Source organism: Chlamydotis macqueenii, chromosome 6 (assembly GCF_036417535.1).
Source record: "Chlamydotis macqueenii isolate bChlMac1 chromosome 6, bChlMac1.mat, whole genome shotgun sequence".
In the NCBI taxonomy this organism is placed as follows: domain Eukaryota; kingdom Metazoa; phylum Chordata; class Aves; order Otidiformes; family Otididae; genus Chlamydotis; species Chlamydotis macqueenii.
In genome coordinates this window covers 41,956,961-41,975,796 of record NC_141561.1, presented here as the reverse complement: position 1 = coordinate 41,975,796, position 18,836 = coordinate 41,956,961, and the positions used below count along the sequence as shown (strand labels likewise).

Here is an 18,836-nt window from a genome sequence, read left to right as displayed (position 1 = left end):
CTGCAGGGGAGGTCTCACCAGAGCAGAGGGGCAGAATCCCCTCCCTCGACCTGCTGCCCACGCTCCTCTTGATGCAGCCCAGGATGCCGTTGGCCTTCTGGGCTGGGACTGCACATTGTTGGCTCTTGTTGAGCTTCTCCACCAGCACTCCCAAGTCCTTCTCCTCAGGGCTGCTCTCAATCCATTCTCTACCCAGCCTGGATTTGTGCCTGGGATTGCCATGACCCAGGTGCAGGACCCTGCACTCGGCCTGGGTGAACTTCATGAGGTTTGCACAAGCCCACCTCTCCAGCCTGTTCTTTATTTTCAATACTTGTAGGCATCAGCACACACTGGGACTGGAAAAAATGGGTCCCACGAATGTACCTCGTGGTGACAGGCACCACAGCACAAAAGTGGCAGCAGAAAATTCCCAAACTGGAAAGAAAAACAAGAAAAAAAAACCAAGACAGCCTGTCCTGCAGAAACAAATTATTTTTTTATGATCATAGTGCCCCTTTGGACAGCACTGCCTGAAGTAACACATCCAGGAACACAGCTACATGGTTAGAGAGGGACACAAAGATATTTGCTGGGTTTTCTTCCTTTTCTCCCAACCCTGTGCTGGCACGAGCACTCTGTGGGAGCTTTGTAGAAGGGCTGTTTAGGGAAGACTGTCCGTAAAACGCAAACTTACTAAAGGTCAGTATTTGGCACTTCTCCTGCTGAGGTTCGGTAGCGGCAGCATCTCAGCAGCAGAAAGAGGGCTTTAATACCCAGTAAGCTGAGCGCGTGATGGTGACACACTTTTTACAGCTTTACTATCATTGGCTTGCCTGACTGCAAAACCACGCGACATGGCAGCGTGACGGAGCACCACGAAGGCTTCGGCCGCGCGCAGCCAAAACCGGACGAGGAAAACAAGCACGTGGAAACCCCGCATCCCGTCTTTCCCTTTCTGAAGCCTAAATAAAGCCAGCAGCTTTGCACAGTTCAAAGTATTATCTGAGAAGAAAGATAAGAGACACGTGGAAAGGGATAAGGAATAGAAGGGAGAGACTGAGGTCCTCCCAGCGAGTTTCTTCAACGAAGTCCTTAAACCAGCACTGAGCTCTGCAGAAGGGAAGAGATAAACACGTAATTTCTGTACCGCAATCGAAAAGCTGCAGTGCCTGTAGCAGTGGGAGCACCGGATGCCCGGACGCGAGGGCAGGGAGCAGCTACAAAACCAGGGAGATCCCAGCGAGTGACTCATGGTGGCCACCACTTTTGGGGACAATCTCCTTACATTAAAATGAGTTTCTCCCAAAGAACCCTACAGGCATTTTAAACTCAAGAACTGTGCTGAATTTTACTGAAATGTGACTTGTTAATATACAAAAGTCCAAGGTGGGTCAAAAATGCATGGTGGTGTCCCTTCCACCCTTCGTCGTGGTTTCATGGACCAGCCAAGCAGTTATTTTTGAGCTGCAACCTGTTCTGTATCTAGAAACCTTCCTGCCACAGCCGTGATGATTGAGTTCATGTCCTGGTCTGTCAGATTAATGTAATTTGCCTTTTTTTCCTCCTCCTTGCCCTGTGCCACAAGCATCTCCCCTGCTCTTGCCTAACACTGGGCTGCTCCTATGCGAAGGAGCGACTCACCCTACCTCCAGCCTCCTCCTGATCTGCATGCTTTTCCAAGAAGCTGTAACAGAGCAACATAAAACCAGCAAAATCCACCTGATACTGTCACATGTGCACTAAGAAGCCAGCAGGACACATCTCAAGAGACACACAGTTTCCTTTGAGCTCAGCTGTGGCATTTCAGTTTGGATAAATCACTCTAAGTTACTGCTCTGGATGCTGTTCACGTGGTGCTCGTGGTCAAAGCTGTCCCACAGAGGACAGGCACGTACCCGTCATGCTCTCCTAGCTCAGACTTGATTCTCCTTTCTGCTAGATGCAATGGCCCAAAGGCCAAGTGTCTCAGCTCTGGCCAGAACAAACCTGGGCCTGTACATACACACACATGGAGGTGAAACAGTACAGGCTCCTGGTAGTCCGTGGGGAGCAGAGACAGAGCTGAGAGGACCAAGAAGGAGAAGGGTGGGTTCACTCAATGATTAAGGGGAAGGTCCTGGTCCTCCCAGAGCCCCTGCTAAAAGGTGACACTAAAGCAGATGACTTTGGTCTTCTACTGGAAGAGGTTTCTCCTTCGACGCACCACTGAGAGTACTCCCCAAGAAGTGCTTTGACGGGAAGTGCCAGCTTCCCCCCATGGATCTCCAAGCTCTCACGCAAAAGCACACCTACTTTATCAGAGCCCTGAGCAAGGAAAGGGGGGAGCCCTCTCCTTTTGCCCCCGGGTAAACCTCAGCACCAGACAGGAGCGCCCAGGGAATGTGTGGTTCACAGTCACTGGCACCAAAGACATGGGAATGAAGAATTCCCCAGCGTACATTTTGGTGCAATCGTCAGAAGAAAGCATTCGTTTGCTGTGTCTCCAACTGCCCTTTAGTTTGTCTAGGTCTGGACTTTGGCTGGTCTGAAGAGCTGTTCACAATAAGAAAGTAATTTTTGTCTTTAATAAGCTATTTTTGGATTAGGGAGACAGACATCCTCCCCTCAGAGCGGGAAAAGGTGTTTACAGCCGTAGGGATTTCTCATGCAGGTCACTGCCCCCTCCCAGCAGAGCACACACCATGGCAGCGCGTGGGTCCCCGGAACGCAGCAAGCTTCTCAGGAAGGCCAGACCTCCGACCACGTCAGCCTGAAGGACAACGTGTGCAGGAAGCAAAGACGTTCTTGAACTTCAGTGATGCTCCATGCCGTACAAAGCTCAAAGATTTTTCTCCAGATCATACTCCCACACTACCCCGGGATTTCAGCCTATTCCATTTTCCTCTAAACAATCTTTGTCACAAAACAAACCACTTAAACCACTCCAACAATCAGAACCAACTCAGAGAGGTATTATGCTTTTCTTGACAAACGCAGTGTTTTAATTATTGACAAAGTCTTTCATTTTCTCTTTTCTTTCTTTTAAATGCAAGAAGTTCAGAACAATTTTACCTGCTTAACAGCAAATTCTACTCAAACAACTCTGTGCTCCCGCAATACTGCGAGAAAAACAGCATCACGGGATCGCCGATGCCTTCCTCTCACAGGCTCCTCTTTTGCACAGAAAAAGAAGAATATTAGAAAACAGGAGACGGTTAGTCCCAGCCCGCGTGCTCCCGATGATGAGCCAGTGAGCACACACTGCGCACGAGCGCTGATTTGCCTGGCAGGGCCGCGCAGGCAGGGAGGGATGACGCTGCCTATTTCATGACCAGCTCTGGACGGGCAGCAAGTGATCGAGACCCTACAGCCTAGGTACACCTCACCATCCCTCCTCTCAGCACAAGCTGAGGCTTAGAAGTCACCGTTCCCAACCTGCTTATGCTTGGTTCAGCCAGAAGAACGACATCGACCTTTTCTATGTCTTTGAGAAGGCTGGTGGGCCAGAAGCTGTAGTGGTTGCTAGGAGCATCAGCAAGAGAGATGTATTTGTCGCTTTCCTTCTGCAGTAGTTCCCAAATGGCGGTGAAATTTAGGAAAACCACCAGGTCTGGCAGCCCTCTGCCTGATATGCCAGACTCTGTGCTGGACACAGGCAGGAAAGTATGAGGAGAGGTTTCCTTTTTGTTGTGTTCCTTTTTCTCCTTGAGAGAAGTCACTGCAGCAAAGGGGCGCACGAGCCGTCGGCTGACAAAGCCGAGTCAAAAGCTTCTCCTCTGACCTTTCCTGCCAGTTCTTAAGTGTGTGGGCTGCAAAGGTTAAGGACAGCTTTTTTTTTCTTTCCCACAAGCCCTAAGACACATTACTTGACCTACAACCAGTTCTCCTTGTTCTGTCACGACTTGTGCAGAATGCATGTGACATTGCTGGCACGGGAAGTTTTTGGGCAGGATACTTTGTTCTTCCCCCTTCCCAAAAGAAAAGGAGCTGAAAGAGGGGTCTCTGACACTTTCTACTTGTTGTTTCTCTGCAAGGACATACCGCACACATGCACACGCTCATCTGCTATCTAGGGAGGAAATTCAGGGACAGATACTTGCCAAAGATGTCTCTGTAAGCTCCCAGTCTGGCACTCTACTCAGTCTAGCTTTGCAAATAGTGGAAACTCACAAACTGAGATGCTATCCCACAGCTCTGCAGCAAAAACATATTCAGGACCACAGGAATCCTTCGCCTCCTTAAAATCCTCACGTCCATCAATGTCCTTCTGATCTTCCCCTCCTCAGCGCAGCCAGCTGTGGTAACGGAGACAAAGGAAAAGGCAGGACCCAGAGCCTCAGCCACACTTCACAAAACAGCAACCATGGCTGCAAAAGCTGCAGGAATGGAGCCAAAGACACCAAAATACACCAAAAACATCTGCCCGTTGGTCAGATGTTCTTCTTTGTGCACAGCGAACCACAGCAGCTTGGCAAACACCGGAGGGCTGAGAAGCAGAAACGAAAAAAGGACAACATGAAACAGCAGCACATTTTCCAGAACATCGGGCTTTGTCAAAAGCCCCACCTCTGAGAGATCTGTCAGGGGAAAGGCTGAAAGACCAGAGGAACTAAGCAGTAGCAGAGGCACAGGTCCCCCGGGCCCGGGCACGAGGAGGGTGGAAGGAGAGCGGCTGTTGCAGGAAAGGTTTGCTTTATCCAACAGCAGGAGCATAACCACGATGAGATCACAGCTGGCTTCACGACCTGCATGGATCCTGCAGATGCAGCTGCTTTTACACTTGCAGCTTTGGAGAACGTCTTTTGCCAGTACTTCAAAAGAAATGAGCTGCTTTTTTTCTCGCTTTGAGGTCAGGTTTAAATACAGATTCAGGGAAACGTTTCCAGTTCCTGCATCCCAGGAAGCTGAATGCATGTTTGCCAGGCAAGTCTAGCAGGTGCTGAGTTTGGCAAAACTTCTGATTTTAATAACAACTACTTGAAATGTTGCGGATTTCACTAGAAATCCTGATCAGCTGTCAAGTCCCAGGGAACACGAGGAGTCCCTACATCTATGCAGGAGTAGAGTGGGAAAGCTAGTGTCCAACAGGACGTGGTCCAGCCCTGCACAGGATGGAAACAAACCCAAAACCAAAGGAAAAAAAAAACCCACAAGCAAGAGGAACAGCATGTGAAAAAATTAAACAATTCCCTTCAGTCTTTTATGAATCTCAGTGATGGTGGTCGTCAGCTTTCTAATTAAGCACGTGTTTTAATATGTTCACTGCTCAAATTCTGAAATGCAGGGAACGCCACGAACAACCTTGCTCCTGGGGAGAAAACGAGGACATCATATTCCTTAGAAATGCAAAACCAATCGAATGCTGTCGACAAAACGCATACACTAAAGGAAACATATCTATAATGAAGGAAACTGCAAAAAGGGGGAATTAAAAATCCTATTTAACAGCAAAAGCACGTGCAGCACCAGCTGAACTGTTCTTAGCTCGGTTGAAAAAAGGAAGAGCCTCAAAGTGTTTAGATGGAGGGAACTGAGAGCAACGCATCCCTTCGGCCAGGCTAGGGACAGGATTCAAGCAATCAGCAACTGCACCAGCCAGCAGCCTGACAGGAAAACCATTTCATGCAGAAACCAAGCGGCCAAAAACTGGAACGTAATTCAGTAAAACAAATCAGGCAGGGTAGGATTTCAGGGACGGGATGCATTAGGAGCATGTTGCAAGCGCTGACCATTTCCCATGCCGAAGGTTTTCAAGCACTCAAGACATCGCTCGTGCACACATCTCCTCCTCCAAAGCCAGTGTGGCCAGGTCAGTGTGCCTCTTGCAACGTTCACACTCAGGTTTTAGAGTTATCTCCAAGCGCGCACAGAGGGATAACCTATGACCGCATCACAATGCTTAAAATAAGAGTAAAGAAAGGTCGTTTTTTGAAACCCAGTGCAATGACACATTTGCTCTTCCTGACCAGCTCCTCGATGTGCAGGACATGCTGCCAGCTCTGAAGATGCACCCTAGAAGAAACAACTGTTCTGACTGCAACCTGCAGCCCCCTAAGTCACCCTACCCTGAACGATGGTGTTGGTTGGACTCCAGCCCTGGAATCAGAACTGTATTGTGATGGACTCTGTTATTTTGAACTGCAAATATTTAATCAAATTTAATAAAATTGGACTACACGATATGGCGGTTTTAAATTACAAACACAAAGCCAGAGTTTTGCCTGGTGCCAAAAATCTGGAAAGCTCACCCATAATAAAAGAACTTTATTTAGGATGGGCTCCAGCCTTCCCTGCCTTTGTTTACATCAGGCTGCTCAGGAGCAGCTTCTCCAAGCAATTCAACATTCCTGGCAATGGGGTTTCTGCAGGATACCGCTGTGCCAGAGACTTTGCGTTAAAAGTGCTGTTGCATTGAAAGGAAAATAAAAGAAAACAACAACAACAACAAAAATTCTTCCCCGAACCTTGCAAGTGAACTTGTTTGTATCACAGATCAGTCCTCAAAAGATGAATGCTGGTGCCCAAAAAGAAACGAGGATCAGCATTCTGGCAAAACACAATCAGCTCAACATGGTCCTGTTTTAAAACAGCAATGATTTTGGTTGCTTCCATTTTTAATAATGTGATTAGATACATTCATCATCCTTAATACACCCTGCCTGACAGGGCTTTTATTCAGCCAGAGTCATATTGAGAGCTCAGGCTGGGAAGCAGCGAAGGGGCGAGACGCGTGGGCTCTTTCCTCCTCCCACAGAAATCCCCTCCCTAACACTGAGAGCAAGAAGGGTGACTGAGCCTCAAACTCCATTTGACAGGCAAGGGGCCCTGAAGTGATGGGCAAGGGAGTTTTTGGAGCATGTCAAAGCCTGTTTACGCTGGGGGGGTGCTAACACACCAGAAACAGATCACCTGGTTTCACAAGGTACAGGAAAGAGCTAAAAATGTCTTGGAATCATGTTATCCACAGGCCTGAAGCGGCAGGTACGGTGACATGGGATGCTTCCCTGCGTGGAAACGCTGCCATTTCTCAGAGGAGCCCGAAAGCCTCCAGCAAAAGAGAAGAGGACAGCAGCAACAGCTGCTAGCAGCCCGGGCTTGTATTTCTCCTCCCAGGCAGCCGTGTACCCCAAGCACATCTTCGTGCTTCACCAGCTTTAGAGCCGAAGGAGGTCTCCTTTGAGGGCGGTCCTCTGCTCACCTTCCCTACGAAAGGCAAAGTCCCGGAGGCCAGACAGCATCACAGCGGCTGTCCCGGGCACGACGGCGCAGCGGCATGTACTGCACCTCCTGAGGTGTTTGGTCTTTCATTCTCTAGAAGCAGAGATTAGAGGATGCCCTACCCTTCAGCAAATCCAGTTTTTTAACCTCTGCTTTTGGAGTCCTCCAGAAAGGGCACAGTCAAAACTACCACCACCAAAGGCACAGGGTGTGCCCAGGAAAAAAAAAAACCACACCCTGGAGAGCGCTTGCCAATTTCTGATTGACTTCTTCTGCAGCTGAAGTGTTGGGCACTTGTCACCAACCCATCACACCCAGTGAGGGGCAAGACAGCAGATGGGAATCCATCCAGAGGTCCATCCAGCAGGCCAGATGCTACGGTCCAGAATGAAAAGTTCCCCAGAACGTCTTTTAATGCGCAGAATTAGGAGGCAGGAGGCACAAAGCAGCAGCGTGGAGGTGTATTTTTTTTCTCATCAGATAGCGAAAGAAGAAAAAACTCCAGGTTTACAAAGGTAATGAGAATTGTGTTAAACCATTCACTGCACCTAAGATCTGCTCGACGTCTAACCACTAGGAGAAGTGGTGCTGTGCAAATACCTACATCCCTCCCAGAAGGAAAAGGAGGGGCTGCCAGCTCTTGGGAACTGACTTAGGGCAGCCAATCTGAGCAAAGGCTGGAGTAAATCCACAGGGAGATTTGGTTAACACACCGTCACCAACCCGTATTGCAAGGACAACACACTTTCTGACTACTGGTGCTCATCCCTTCACGTTTGAAGATTCACAAAGCACACCGGAGAAACAGCTAGGCAGCACCTGCAGAAGGTGCAAAGTTCAACCACAGACCTACTTTCCTCTTAGCTCCACTCAATCTTTTCAGAAAAGTTTTTGGTTTTTTTTCCTATTCTGAAGCGATTTCCAACACATGGCACTATCCGCCCCATCCACGCGAGCAGCGTTGCTCCCCAAATCTGGGTGAGCTCGTGGAAGCTCAGCTATTCCCTGAAGGATGGCGAGTGGGCCAGGTTAGTAGCTGAAGCTGTGTTGGCATGCAATACGCAGCTGAGGACTGCAGCCAACCAAAACAACCTGGTGTACATAATATATAGCAGAGAAATAACTGACCTGCTTAGCCACCGTGCAGGGAAAAACCTAACTGAGAAATAACTGTCTAGGTGTGAACCAAAACCTCTGCAGGAAGTCCCGACGTTTCGACTGGCAGAAACATTTTTATTTATTTAAAGGATAAACTTGTATATAAAATGCAAATCCCAGAAGAAATGAACTTTTCTTGGTACTTTTCTCACTCAGCAAAACATACTTCAGCTTCAGACACCCAGATCTCTGTATTAGCTTTGACTTTGTGAAAACATCTCTCAAACCCTGACACACAATTCTGCCATCTCCTGCCTGCAGCTTCGCGTGTCTGCATGCTCAGAGCAACTCCAGCCTCCCTCGAACACTGCGTGTGCAGTGGCAGGGGAAGGGGGAGCAGGAGAGAGTGGGTCCCTGTTAAATAAATCACCCCACGAAATACAGCTTTTCGGTAATACACCTTGGGGAAAAAAGGTTGAATAAGAGGACGTAGTGTCACAGCAAAAGCAGTAGGGAACACAGAAAATTGACAGGAGCGCTACCTGTTTTTCTGAGCGGGAAGTCATCTTTGGAATCGTACATCCCCAGGACAGGGTGATTGTAGGTGCCAGACACGCCACTTTGGGGTGGGGAGCTCTGGTCCAGAGAACTGTGCTGTGTCTTCCTGCACAGAAGAAAAGAGAAAGAGAAGGGAGAAGCTTTACACCAGTGACACACAAAGGGAACCAGGGCAGCTTCACCTTGTGCGTTACCTTCATTACTGGGGAACAGAGCAAAAGAGAAGATCTTGGTACCAGCTTTCTCCTTCTAGGCACTCATGCAAAGAAGAAACTGAAGTCTAATACACCGAGACATAACTAAGCATATGCTTAATTGTCAGTGTAAGAATTATCCCGTTGAGCATGGCTCAACTCCTGAAGGTATTTAACCGTGAGTTAATTTTAAGCACGTGCTTGGGCTTGGGATAAGGCATATCCTTAAAGTTAAGCACAGGTGTCGTTACTCCCCTCAACCGTAGCACGAATGAACCACTTCCCTTCACCGAACAAAACCCAGACGCAGCAGACAAAGTCCAAGGCTGAAACAAATCCCAAGGATGAGCACATTAGGTGCCATGAGTTTAAACTGGCTAAGAGCAGCCACACTGTGTAGGTGGTCGTCTGCCTTTTGCTCCGCTGCCTCCCGACCCAGGAACCGAGCAGCAATAGGGCCAAAGTACTCAACACCTTTCCAGATTAACTTCTCAAAGCCAAAAATTTATAGCTTTGTTTCAGCAGGCTGCTGGGAGTAAATTACAGTCTGTTTGCAAAGGATATTAAATAATGAATGAGTTTTCTAAGCCTCCTACTGGTTTGTTGGCTGCGTCTTTCCTACTGAATGACTTGTGCCTCAGGAGCTCCACCAGCCCCAATGGGTCCAGACTTTTGGAAGCCTCCACACTGCACACGTTAGCAGAGTAGGAACATCCACAGAATGACTGATTTAGCCACAGAGGTGGCAGCTATATGGTTATCAAACAATCTCACATTTTAATTTTACATAAACAGAATTTAAACCCCGTGTTACTTCTTCACAACACCAAAGAAGATGGGAAAACAGATAGCGAGCACTTCACCAAAAGAAGTGAAGAGTTGAAATTTTACATTGCTTAATAACGAGGGATCCTTGGAGATCTTTGTTAGAAATATTCTCCCACAAAAGGTTCTTTAAGGAACCAAAACGAGCCATTCCCAGTTGAAAATTACACCAATTCACCCAATTCCCTGAGCAGTATTCTTTGAAAGCTCAAATCCGAAGTAGCCTGTTCGGTGAGATACACAGCATCAAGTTATACCCTTCAGAAAAATAAGGGGCTAATGAAACATCAGGAGAATGCTTCAAATTTTCTACGTGATTTTGTTACCAAAAACCCTCTGAAAGTTTGTTTGAACATCTACATCAAAATTTTCTATACCCACAGTTCTTACCAAGCAGTACGACTCACTGTGGTTTCCTAATCCTCCCCCCTTTCTATTCCACACTTCTCCGTACGCACAAGCGGAATTATTTTTTGGGCTCTCACACAGTCGCATTTTTCATTAGCACTCATGCACGACACGTGCTCTTTTACACGTGCACCAATAAATGCCCACATGCCCGCCCAGTTTAATCATCACCTGAAATCAAAACAGAACCAAAACTGAAAAACATCTGAATCCCTCCTGAAAACAGAAGTGGCTTTCTCTGCCCAGACCCGCTCACACCAGCAGCATCGAGAGATGTTTCACAAACAGGACGGCCGGATGCTGCAGGCCAGGAGCCCTCAAACCCACCACGGCACACAATGGCATTTTTTGCTCTTGCCTATACAAGCAATGGACTTTTTCTTTTTTTTTTTTTATTTTTAATCATGACTTAAGCTGCACAAGCACGTACATTGAAGCTATTTTCATCACTTTGTCAGGGAAGGTGCAAGCACTCAAAGGGCCTGTTTAGATGTGCTCTGGAGTTGCTGAATGACGGATACTTACCTCTGCAAACAGGAATACATTATACGGCTCGAGAACTGGGCTCCAACAGCCTCCACTGCTCTGAGCAAAACGCACCGGTCTGCATGCCCATTCAAGAATTTCAGAGGTCTTGAAAGGGATGAAATTGTAAACTACACGGAGTCTGCAGGCATTCCTGAAAGCACACACCTTCGCATAACACATCGCCCGTTCTTTCAGCTCTGAGCTTTTGCAAAAACCCATGCACACAGCAAAGCACACACAGAATAACAGAATAGTTTGGGTGGGAAGGGAGCTTTCAAGCCCATCCAGTCCAACCCCCCTGCAAGGAGCAGGGACATCTCCAACCAGATCAGGTTGCTCAGAGCCCCGTTCAACCTGGCCTGGAATGTTTCCAGGGATGGGGCATCCACCGCCTCTCTGGGCAACCTGGGACAGTGTTCTACCACCCTCAGTGTAAAAAATTTATTCCTAATATCTGATCTGAATCTCCCTCTCTCTATTTTACCCCTCGTCCGGTCACACCAGGCCCTGCTGAAGAGTCTCTCCCCACCTTTCCTGCAGCCCCCTTTAGGCACTGGGAGGCCGCTCTCAGGTTTCCCCGGAGCCTCCTCTTCTCCAGGCTGAACAGCCCCAGCTCTCCCAGCCTGGCCTCACAGCAGAGCTGCTCCAGCCCTCTCATCATCTGCGTGGCCCTCCACGCATGATACTTCAAACATATTCACACAACGTAAACCGAATGTATATTCACACCTATGTATCTGTGCTGGAATGCCTTGTGTACAGACTGCAGAGACCTATGCACGCTGGAATAATTCAGCGTGTAGTTATATCTCTCTACCTCCTTACCCCATAAATACTCAGTTAAACTCCCTTTCATGATTGCTACTGCTTTGAGCAGCTAGTTCCCAAGCGCATTTTTGACAGCTTCCTAGGGCAGTAACAGCCCCGCCTGCCGAGCCCGAGGTCCTCTCTCTGCGCTCCTGCTAAGCCACTCTTACTGATGTTGAGTGTCTTGAAGAGCAAAACCTCCTGGGAGCAGGGCTGTCCCGCGGGTTCAGAATCCACGGGAGGGACAGTCTGACAAAGAAATTCAAAAGAGCCTCTTCTGTTGTCGCTTGTCATCAATGTAATCTGAAAATTATAGTCCACAAGGTATTTTAAAAAATTACATACAGACTGGAGCTGCATATACTAAACAAAGTTTACAAAGTGGCTTGGACACCATAGAGCTGAAGACTGAGGAAGACCTCTGTGAAAGTCCCCAAGAAATATTACTGAGCATTACCAAGTTCCTTCCCTTCTTTTACTAGATCTTCTGGACTACGACTGTACTTTGCAAAACCTCTGAAGTGGATTCCTTTTCATCTCAAGGGTTGATCCGCAGCTGCACGTGCGACAATGCCCTTTAACATCAGTGATTAATCAGAAAATATTCACTGACTACAAACACTCAATGTTGCACCAGCAACCGACAGCGCTGAACGAAACTCAAGCAGACACAAGATACTGAAGGCAAAAGCGTCTGGACATCTCGGTGGACAGCCAAAGCCTGGTGCGAAGGGCCAGGGGAACACCAGTTATTTCACGTGTCAGTGGAACATATTTCGTGTCACAACCATTGACGCAGAACTGTCATGGTATTCAACACCCTTAGGAGATCTGGGTTTTTTTTCCAAGTAACATTTCAATTTTTTTTTAAAAAAAAGGAACTCACAAACCTTAATAAGACCAAAGGAAGTGCTTAAAAGCAGGCATGCCATTTGAAAGACTATTTCTGCATCTGTTACCACTTAATTGGCTTCCCCGCTCACAGCAGGAGCATCGAGCCTGTCTTCTGTGAGCCTCGCTTGTGTGTGTTAAATCCAACCACCACCCAACCGAATCGCATCAGAAATACGCGTGTACAGAAATACCTCTGTAACTGAATTGCTAACCTATGAGACGCCATATAAATAAATACTAATATGTCATTAATTTAAAGGTTTTCTCTTTAAAAAAAAAAAAATTAAAATAGAATGGAAGTGAAAAATCTTCAACTTCTGCCTTAACAACCAAAGGGTGCCTTTAGAAATCCTCCAGAGAGAGGTAAGACCCTGCAGTCACGCAGCCCTGCCGCCGTCTGCCTTCCTCCAACGCCGCACAGAACCAGCTCGTGCCTGCCTGTGACCCATCGCTGAGAAGTATTTCCCTTCAAAAGGTTTGTGAGGCCTCCAAGGCTCGCTCTTCCCTCTTCACATCTTGCGTTCAAAACCGAAATCCCGATCCTCTCCCCACCACAAAACAGACGGAGGGACAGCGAGGGGACGGCAAGCCCATTAAATCCGTAAGAAAAAGGATGGCCCCTTGTGCAATGGTTTGCACGCTGTCTCTACCTGTTGGCATCCTTGGAGCATCACAGGAAAGGGATGTTTCGATCAACACACACCACAGTAAACACAAACAATATATTGGCACTCAGAAAGTTCTCAGCATCAGCTTAAAGTGAAGCAGGAAACAGTAAAAAAAAAAAAAATCAGATGTTGTCTTTAGTGACCATAAAATCAATGACATTTTTAAACGACAAAACACAAGGAAACTGATATGAAATTGTGTTCAAATTGAGTATCTGGCAGTCTTTTAAGGCTTAAAAAAATAAACATGTATACAGGGATGGCGAGGCCATAGCCAGATGCTGTTTCCAAATTCAAGAAACTTAAGCTGAAATTCAGTCTGAAAGGTGTCCCAGCTACGAGCCAGTGCAGAAACGGTGAACTGCAGTCGGCAGCAAAATTATTGTTTCACATAAAAACCTTAAACAGGACTTGGCTAAAAACCCTCCAGCATCGCCCCTGGCCCGGTAATGTACAGGGGTATTACAGACCGCTGCTCCTCTATTCATCTCTCAGTGCTGGATCCTCGGTGAAAAACTAGTTAACTGGAAACTGCAAAACATACGGGATTCAGAGCACTCCCACATTTATTTGTCACTTTTCTAAACTCACCTGTGATGGCAATTCTATGTCAGTTTCTCTAGAGCAAAGGTTTAGAACAAACCACTTATTTGCGATCCTTAATTCTAACTGCCTTTGTATCACTCTTGCACTAACAGGCATTCTAACCAACTGGAATAAAATGGAGAACAGAGTGGCTCAGAGTCCTCAACTGCCGTTACTAAAATCCCCACATTTCTCGGTGACGCTCAAGTAAGAACAGTGAAAATCAGTTATCAAAAAAAGGCACTTATGTTGTCTTGACTGAAATTCAGATTCTCCTATTTCTTCTGCCATCCTTGACACCAACCTAGTGGGCCTTAAATATCACCTTTACCTAAACTAATAACATTTTGCTACTTAAATAAGCGCCATAATCGCAGAATTTTCAAGCCTCAGATTAGATTTTCAGGGATGTATTAAAACTGCTCAGTCTCATCCCAGCGGAATAATAATTTTGCTGCTGACTACGCCGCACCATTTCTGCACTGGCTCACAGCTAGGACACCTTTCAAACTGAATTTCAGCTTAAGTTTCTTGAATTTGGAAACAGCGTCTGGCTATGGCCTCGCCATCCCTGTATACATGTTTATTTTTTAAGCCTTAAAAGACTGCCAGATACTCAATTTGAACACAAATTTCATGTGAAAGTTTCCTTGAATTTTGTCATTCAAAATTTCATTGATTTTATGGTCACTAAAGACAAAATCCAAAACATACTACTTTTTTTTAAAAAAACAAACATATTCACGGTGTCACAGCAGCAGAAGTTTTCAAATCATCTCCAATTTTCTGATTTTCCTTCCTGAATTTCTCTAACTGGAACTTGTACCTAGTTTACAATACAGCTGCTTATATTTGCTCTGTGGTGCATCAGAGCTAACAAAGAAGTCTCTCTTTGTTCCCAACATCAGCTGTTACCTTCTCCCTCTATATGACACTTCGGTTTTCCAGGAGACCAACAGTTGAAAATTTTGAGCTGAAAATGTAGATACTGGGCAACTGTGATTAGAAGCGCAGAGAGGAGACATTTCATTTTTCCATCAGTTTACAGAGAAGAGTCAAGTAAATAAACCTTCTGACTCGGAGAGACTAAGATGAGAGGTAGGCATTAAAGGCTTTAAAAATGTAACGCTAGCTCAACCATATCCTGAGTTGCAATTCACTAAACATGAAAAGGAACCTCCGCGTTTTCTTAAGGTTCAAGTTTTACATCTGGTGGGACAAAATCCTAGGTGAAAAGCTAGAGAACTTACAAAGGTTGATCTTGATGGTAGAACCTGTGAGTTTGAATCATCATGGATTAAAGATGACGGCAAAGACCTCTACTTGTAAAAACACTGTGACCATCACAGAAGATATGAAAATTATTCACACTGAAACCCTCTGAAAAATGCATTTTGGTAACGTCCAGCAAAGTCAAGCCCTGGGTCTACCACTGTTCTGGATCATCCAGTAAACATATCAGGTCTACTCCCCGTATCTCCAGCAATTGTGAAAAAAAGTGGCACCGGCTGAATCGTAAAGATAAGCCCAGTACCACTTACCCGTACCAGAAGCGAGGATCACTGGATATACAGTGGTTGAGATTCCGGTGTGCCAATGCCTTCTTCTTATTTAAGACAAATTCTTGTAATTTCATCTTTACTTCTGTGCTTGCCACTGCGCCTGAAATGTCAAACATAAAAAAGGTTATTGAATCAATTCAGATACTTTGAAGAATTTAAATTTCTAAAAAGATTCAGAATTAAATCTTTTGATTTCCAGTCCAAAAGAAGAATTTTTCTTTCAAAGAGAAAAGAACAAAGCACCTCCAGTAAGGAGCTCTCCTTTTCCTTTTTTTTTTTTTTTTGGGCTTTAGCTTTGCCTATAATCACAACTTATGTTTGAAAACAGAGATTTAATCAGAGATTTATTGTTTCACTATATATAAAAGATTTCTGAAGAGCATTTTTACACTTGCATAAAAGTACACTTAGAATAAAGCACTTGTATTAGGTATTCCAGCTTTCTTTTCATCACAGGTATTTAAGAAAAAGGGTCTTGTGTACACTCAAGTTTTTAAATGTCACATCTGCAAGCAGAAGGGGAATGAGGCGAATGTCTCATATGTAGATTCAGTCTTGAAAACTCTTGTAAATAGGGACCTCTTTGTTCAGAAGTATCTGTGTACAATAAGACCTACATAATATTCCAATTCATTTACAAGTGTGCAATCTATTTCTTCAAACAGAAAATCTAACATTTAAAGAAGAAAGTCAGTAATTTTGTAGCACGGAGTTAAAATGTCAACTACGTAATTTCTAATCATTATTTCCTCCACAATAGAGACCAGTCTGTTTTACTGCTCTGATGGATTAAAATCATCATTTGCTTGACAGAACAGATTCGCAGGCAGAGCTCCTGATGGAGTAATGCATAGAAGGTTTGGCAAGCAGCACACGTGGAAAATGACGGCTCATCTATACCACGGCGTAAAGCAAGAATTCCAAAGGAAAATAACTGGGCTAGAAGAAAAAGAGAAGGCCAGGAAAATTCACCACTCTACTGGGAATAAAAACTTAAAATAGGACAGGGCGATCTTTTGCCTCCTGGATCCTCCTCAGCAATGTGGTGCCATTTGACAGACAGGGGAAATATTTTTTTGTGTCTCCACAGGAGAAGAAAACTGCAGTACTTCTATAAAGCACTGCCTGAAGATGTAATATTGCTCAATCACTGAAGCAGTGTGTTGAAAAGCTTGAAAATCCACCTTTTTTGGAGCCCTGTGTATCTCACCAGCTCTACAAAACGCAGGTTTGGCACATACCCCAATGAAAAGTTCAACTGAGGAGCTGGAGCGTGAGTGTAGCAAGCCACATGCCTAGACCAGAACAGGTGACAAATTCACACTTAAAGGCCTTCTCTCTCCAAAAAGTGTCATCTTTAATCTATTCAGATCTTTAAAACCATCAAACATGGCTGAACAATGTCGGAGTCATGGACAAAGCTGTCATGCAAGATGTTCTGACCATTACTCAGTTCTTGACCCTTGAGTTGAAAGATCAAAAGTAAAAAAAAAAAAAAAAAAAACCAATCTAACTTCCTTTTAATAGACTGTATTGGGTTATTTTGGACTCAGGCACAGGCAGAAGGGGACAACCTGTCACACACGTGATAGTAGACACAAGGCAGGGGTACAAGGAAAGAGGACACGAGCAGAAGTCAGCCCTCAAAAGCCCATACGTATGGAGTACGTCCATCGGCAGGAAACAAGACGCTCAAGCCCAATGGAAGTGAAAGGCATGGCAGAGTAAAAGGAGAACAAGAGAGAAGGAACTGGAGAGCAAGCAGCTGGGGGAGCAGCGGTGAACAGTGCGAAAAACAACACTGCCAAGCTGGGCCACTCACTCCAGAGGGCTGGAGTGTCCAAGAGGAGTGGGGAGCAAAGAGCAGTTCAACCGAGAAAGACCACAAACACAAGAGCGCCACGGTGAGCAAAGTTATTATGTTCATCTAAACCCATTTGTCACTTGCCTTCTAAAAGGTACAAAACAATGTATTTTGGCTTACAGTGCTGGAGGAAGGAGGGAGAATAAACTACACTCTACACCTAATACACGCTCTTCATATTTCAGATCAGGGCAATTTTAGCCGTGTTGTGTCTTGCAGAATTTTCTGATGCGAGAAAAAAATAATTTAAGTATTCTTAAGAGCTGAGGTGCTATAATGATTATACACCATAGTACTTAAATAAAAAGTAATTTAAAAATAAAACTGTAGCCATGGGAACAGGATCTTCAACTTAGCATCCCCAAATTCTGGTTTTTGCTCTACACCTATGTGTTTCAGCCACGAGGTGCTTCAATGCTTTTGTCATTTTACAGTGATTCAGGCATTTTTATTTATTTGCAAACAACTTTAATGAGAATAGCCAGATATCAATTTTGCAGAGAGGCCCAGCAAAACACTGATACAGCATCAGCAGTTGATGAGAACAGCAAGGTGAAGTGGAAAAGCTTATATCTCTCATCCAGTTCAAACTCACTGCTTTTATTTTGGAAAATAAGACAAAGCAGCCAGAGGAGAACGGAAAAGCAACGTACATGGCAGCCAGCCAGGCACCAGGGCAGCCAACCTGCATTATCATCACCTCTACTCACTCCTGAACGTTAAACAGCTTCTTTTGAGTAGATTCTGACCCTCCGGTCTTTCTCCTACTAATTTAAATGCACGAAACCCAAACCAAGCACGCAGAGGCACATCGCACCTCCTATGAACCGCTTTGCAAAGATATTGGGGTAGGTCTGCGTGTTCCCTCGTTTTGGCTGCAGCTTCAAGTCTGCCGCCGTAAGACGTGCATGCGGAGTGAGGAATTCAACCTTCAGATAAATTTTTTAATTCTCCTAGACTCCAGTCCCTTCCTCCTAGAAAAATTCTTCTTGGAGCTTTATCTCCTTCCCGGTCCCCAGAGAGCATCCCATCTCCTGCCACCCTTCAGCCCTCTCCACTTCTTGCATCTCAGGCTTCTTTATTTCATCTGAAATGAAGACCTAACGAGTTGACAGTACAACTTGGCGAGGTATTTTTCCTCCCATTCACTTCTAAAAGAAAACTGAACAAGCAACCAAAGTGTCTTTGATAAGGGAAATTGTGAGGCCATAATCATTTTACTGAATCTCGTGAAGTGCATAATGACATGCGGGAGAGCCAACCACAATCTGTAACCTCATGAAAGAAGTACTTTCTGAATGAAAACACTTTACAGCTAAGAACTGAGAACTTGGCTACATCCTAAAAGAGTGAAATTAAGAAAAGTAAAAGAAAAAGAAATGCACTGTGCATCTGGTGTATTTTATGGGCTTAATATTCTGCCTCCATTAGGAACGCTGCCAAAAATACTTCAGAAAATGTTAAATCAAGCAAAGAGACGATACACTTCCTTTTGAAAAACGCTAAAATGGCATTTAGCAAGACAAAAATGAAGATAAAGCATAGAAATACATTTCCCTCGTTCCCTCAATACCTCCTAACGGTTTACATCAGCTCCCGGTACAGCTGAGCTCCGTAGAGAGGCTATCACGAAGGTTCCTCCGGTTTTATACAGCTGCTTCATGGC

The 18,836-nt window shown here is 45.4% G+C and overlaps 1 protein-coding gene across 8 annotated transcripts in view; it reads right to left on the bottom strand.

The window, feature by feature from the left end:
- The window catches only part of HDAC4 (histone deacetylase 4), a 255,508-nt gene that overhangs the window by 84,563 nt on the left and 152,109 nt on the right, over positions 1 to 18,836 (bottom strand). For 5 of the 8 annotated variants that reach the window (XM_086751531.1, XM_086751535.1, XM_086751533.1 and 2 more), the window contains exons 6-7: positions 15,286 to 15,406; positions 8,820 to 8,941 (exon numbers count right to left, since the gene is read on the bottom strand). In XM_086751531.1, coding sequence (XP_086607657.1) covers positions 8,820 to 8,941; positions 15,286 to 15,406 — 243 coding nt within the window. Of the gene's footprint in view, positions 1 to 8,819; positions 8,942 to 15,285; positions 15,407 to 16,547; positions 16,641 to 18,836 lie in introns of those variants that run through there. The other 3 variants (XM_086751532.1, XM_086751534.1, XM_086751538.1) reach the window with 2 other exon arrangements.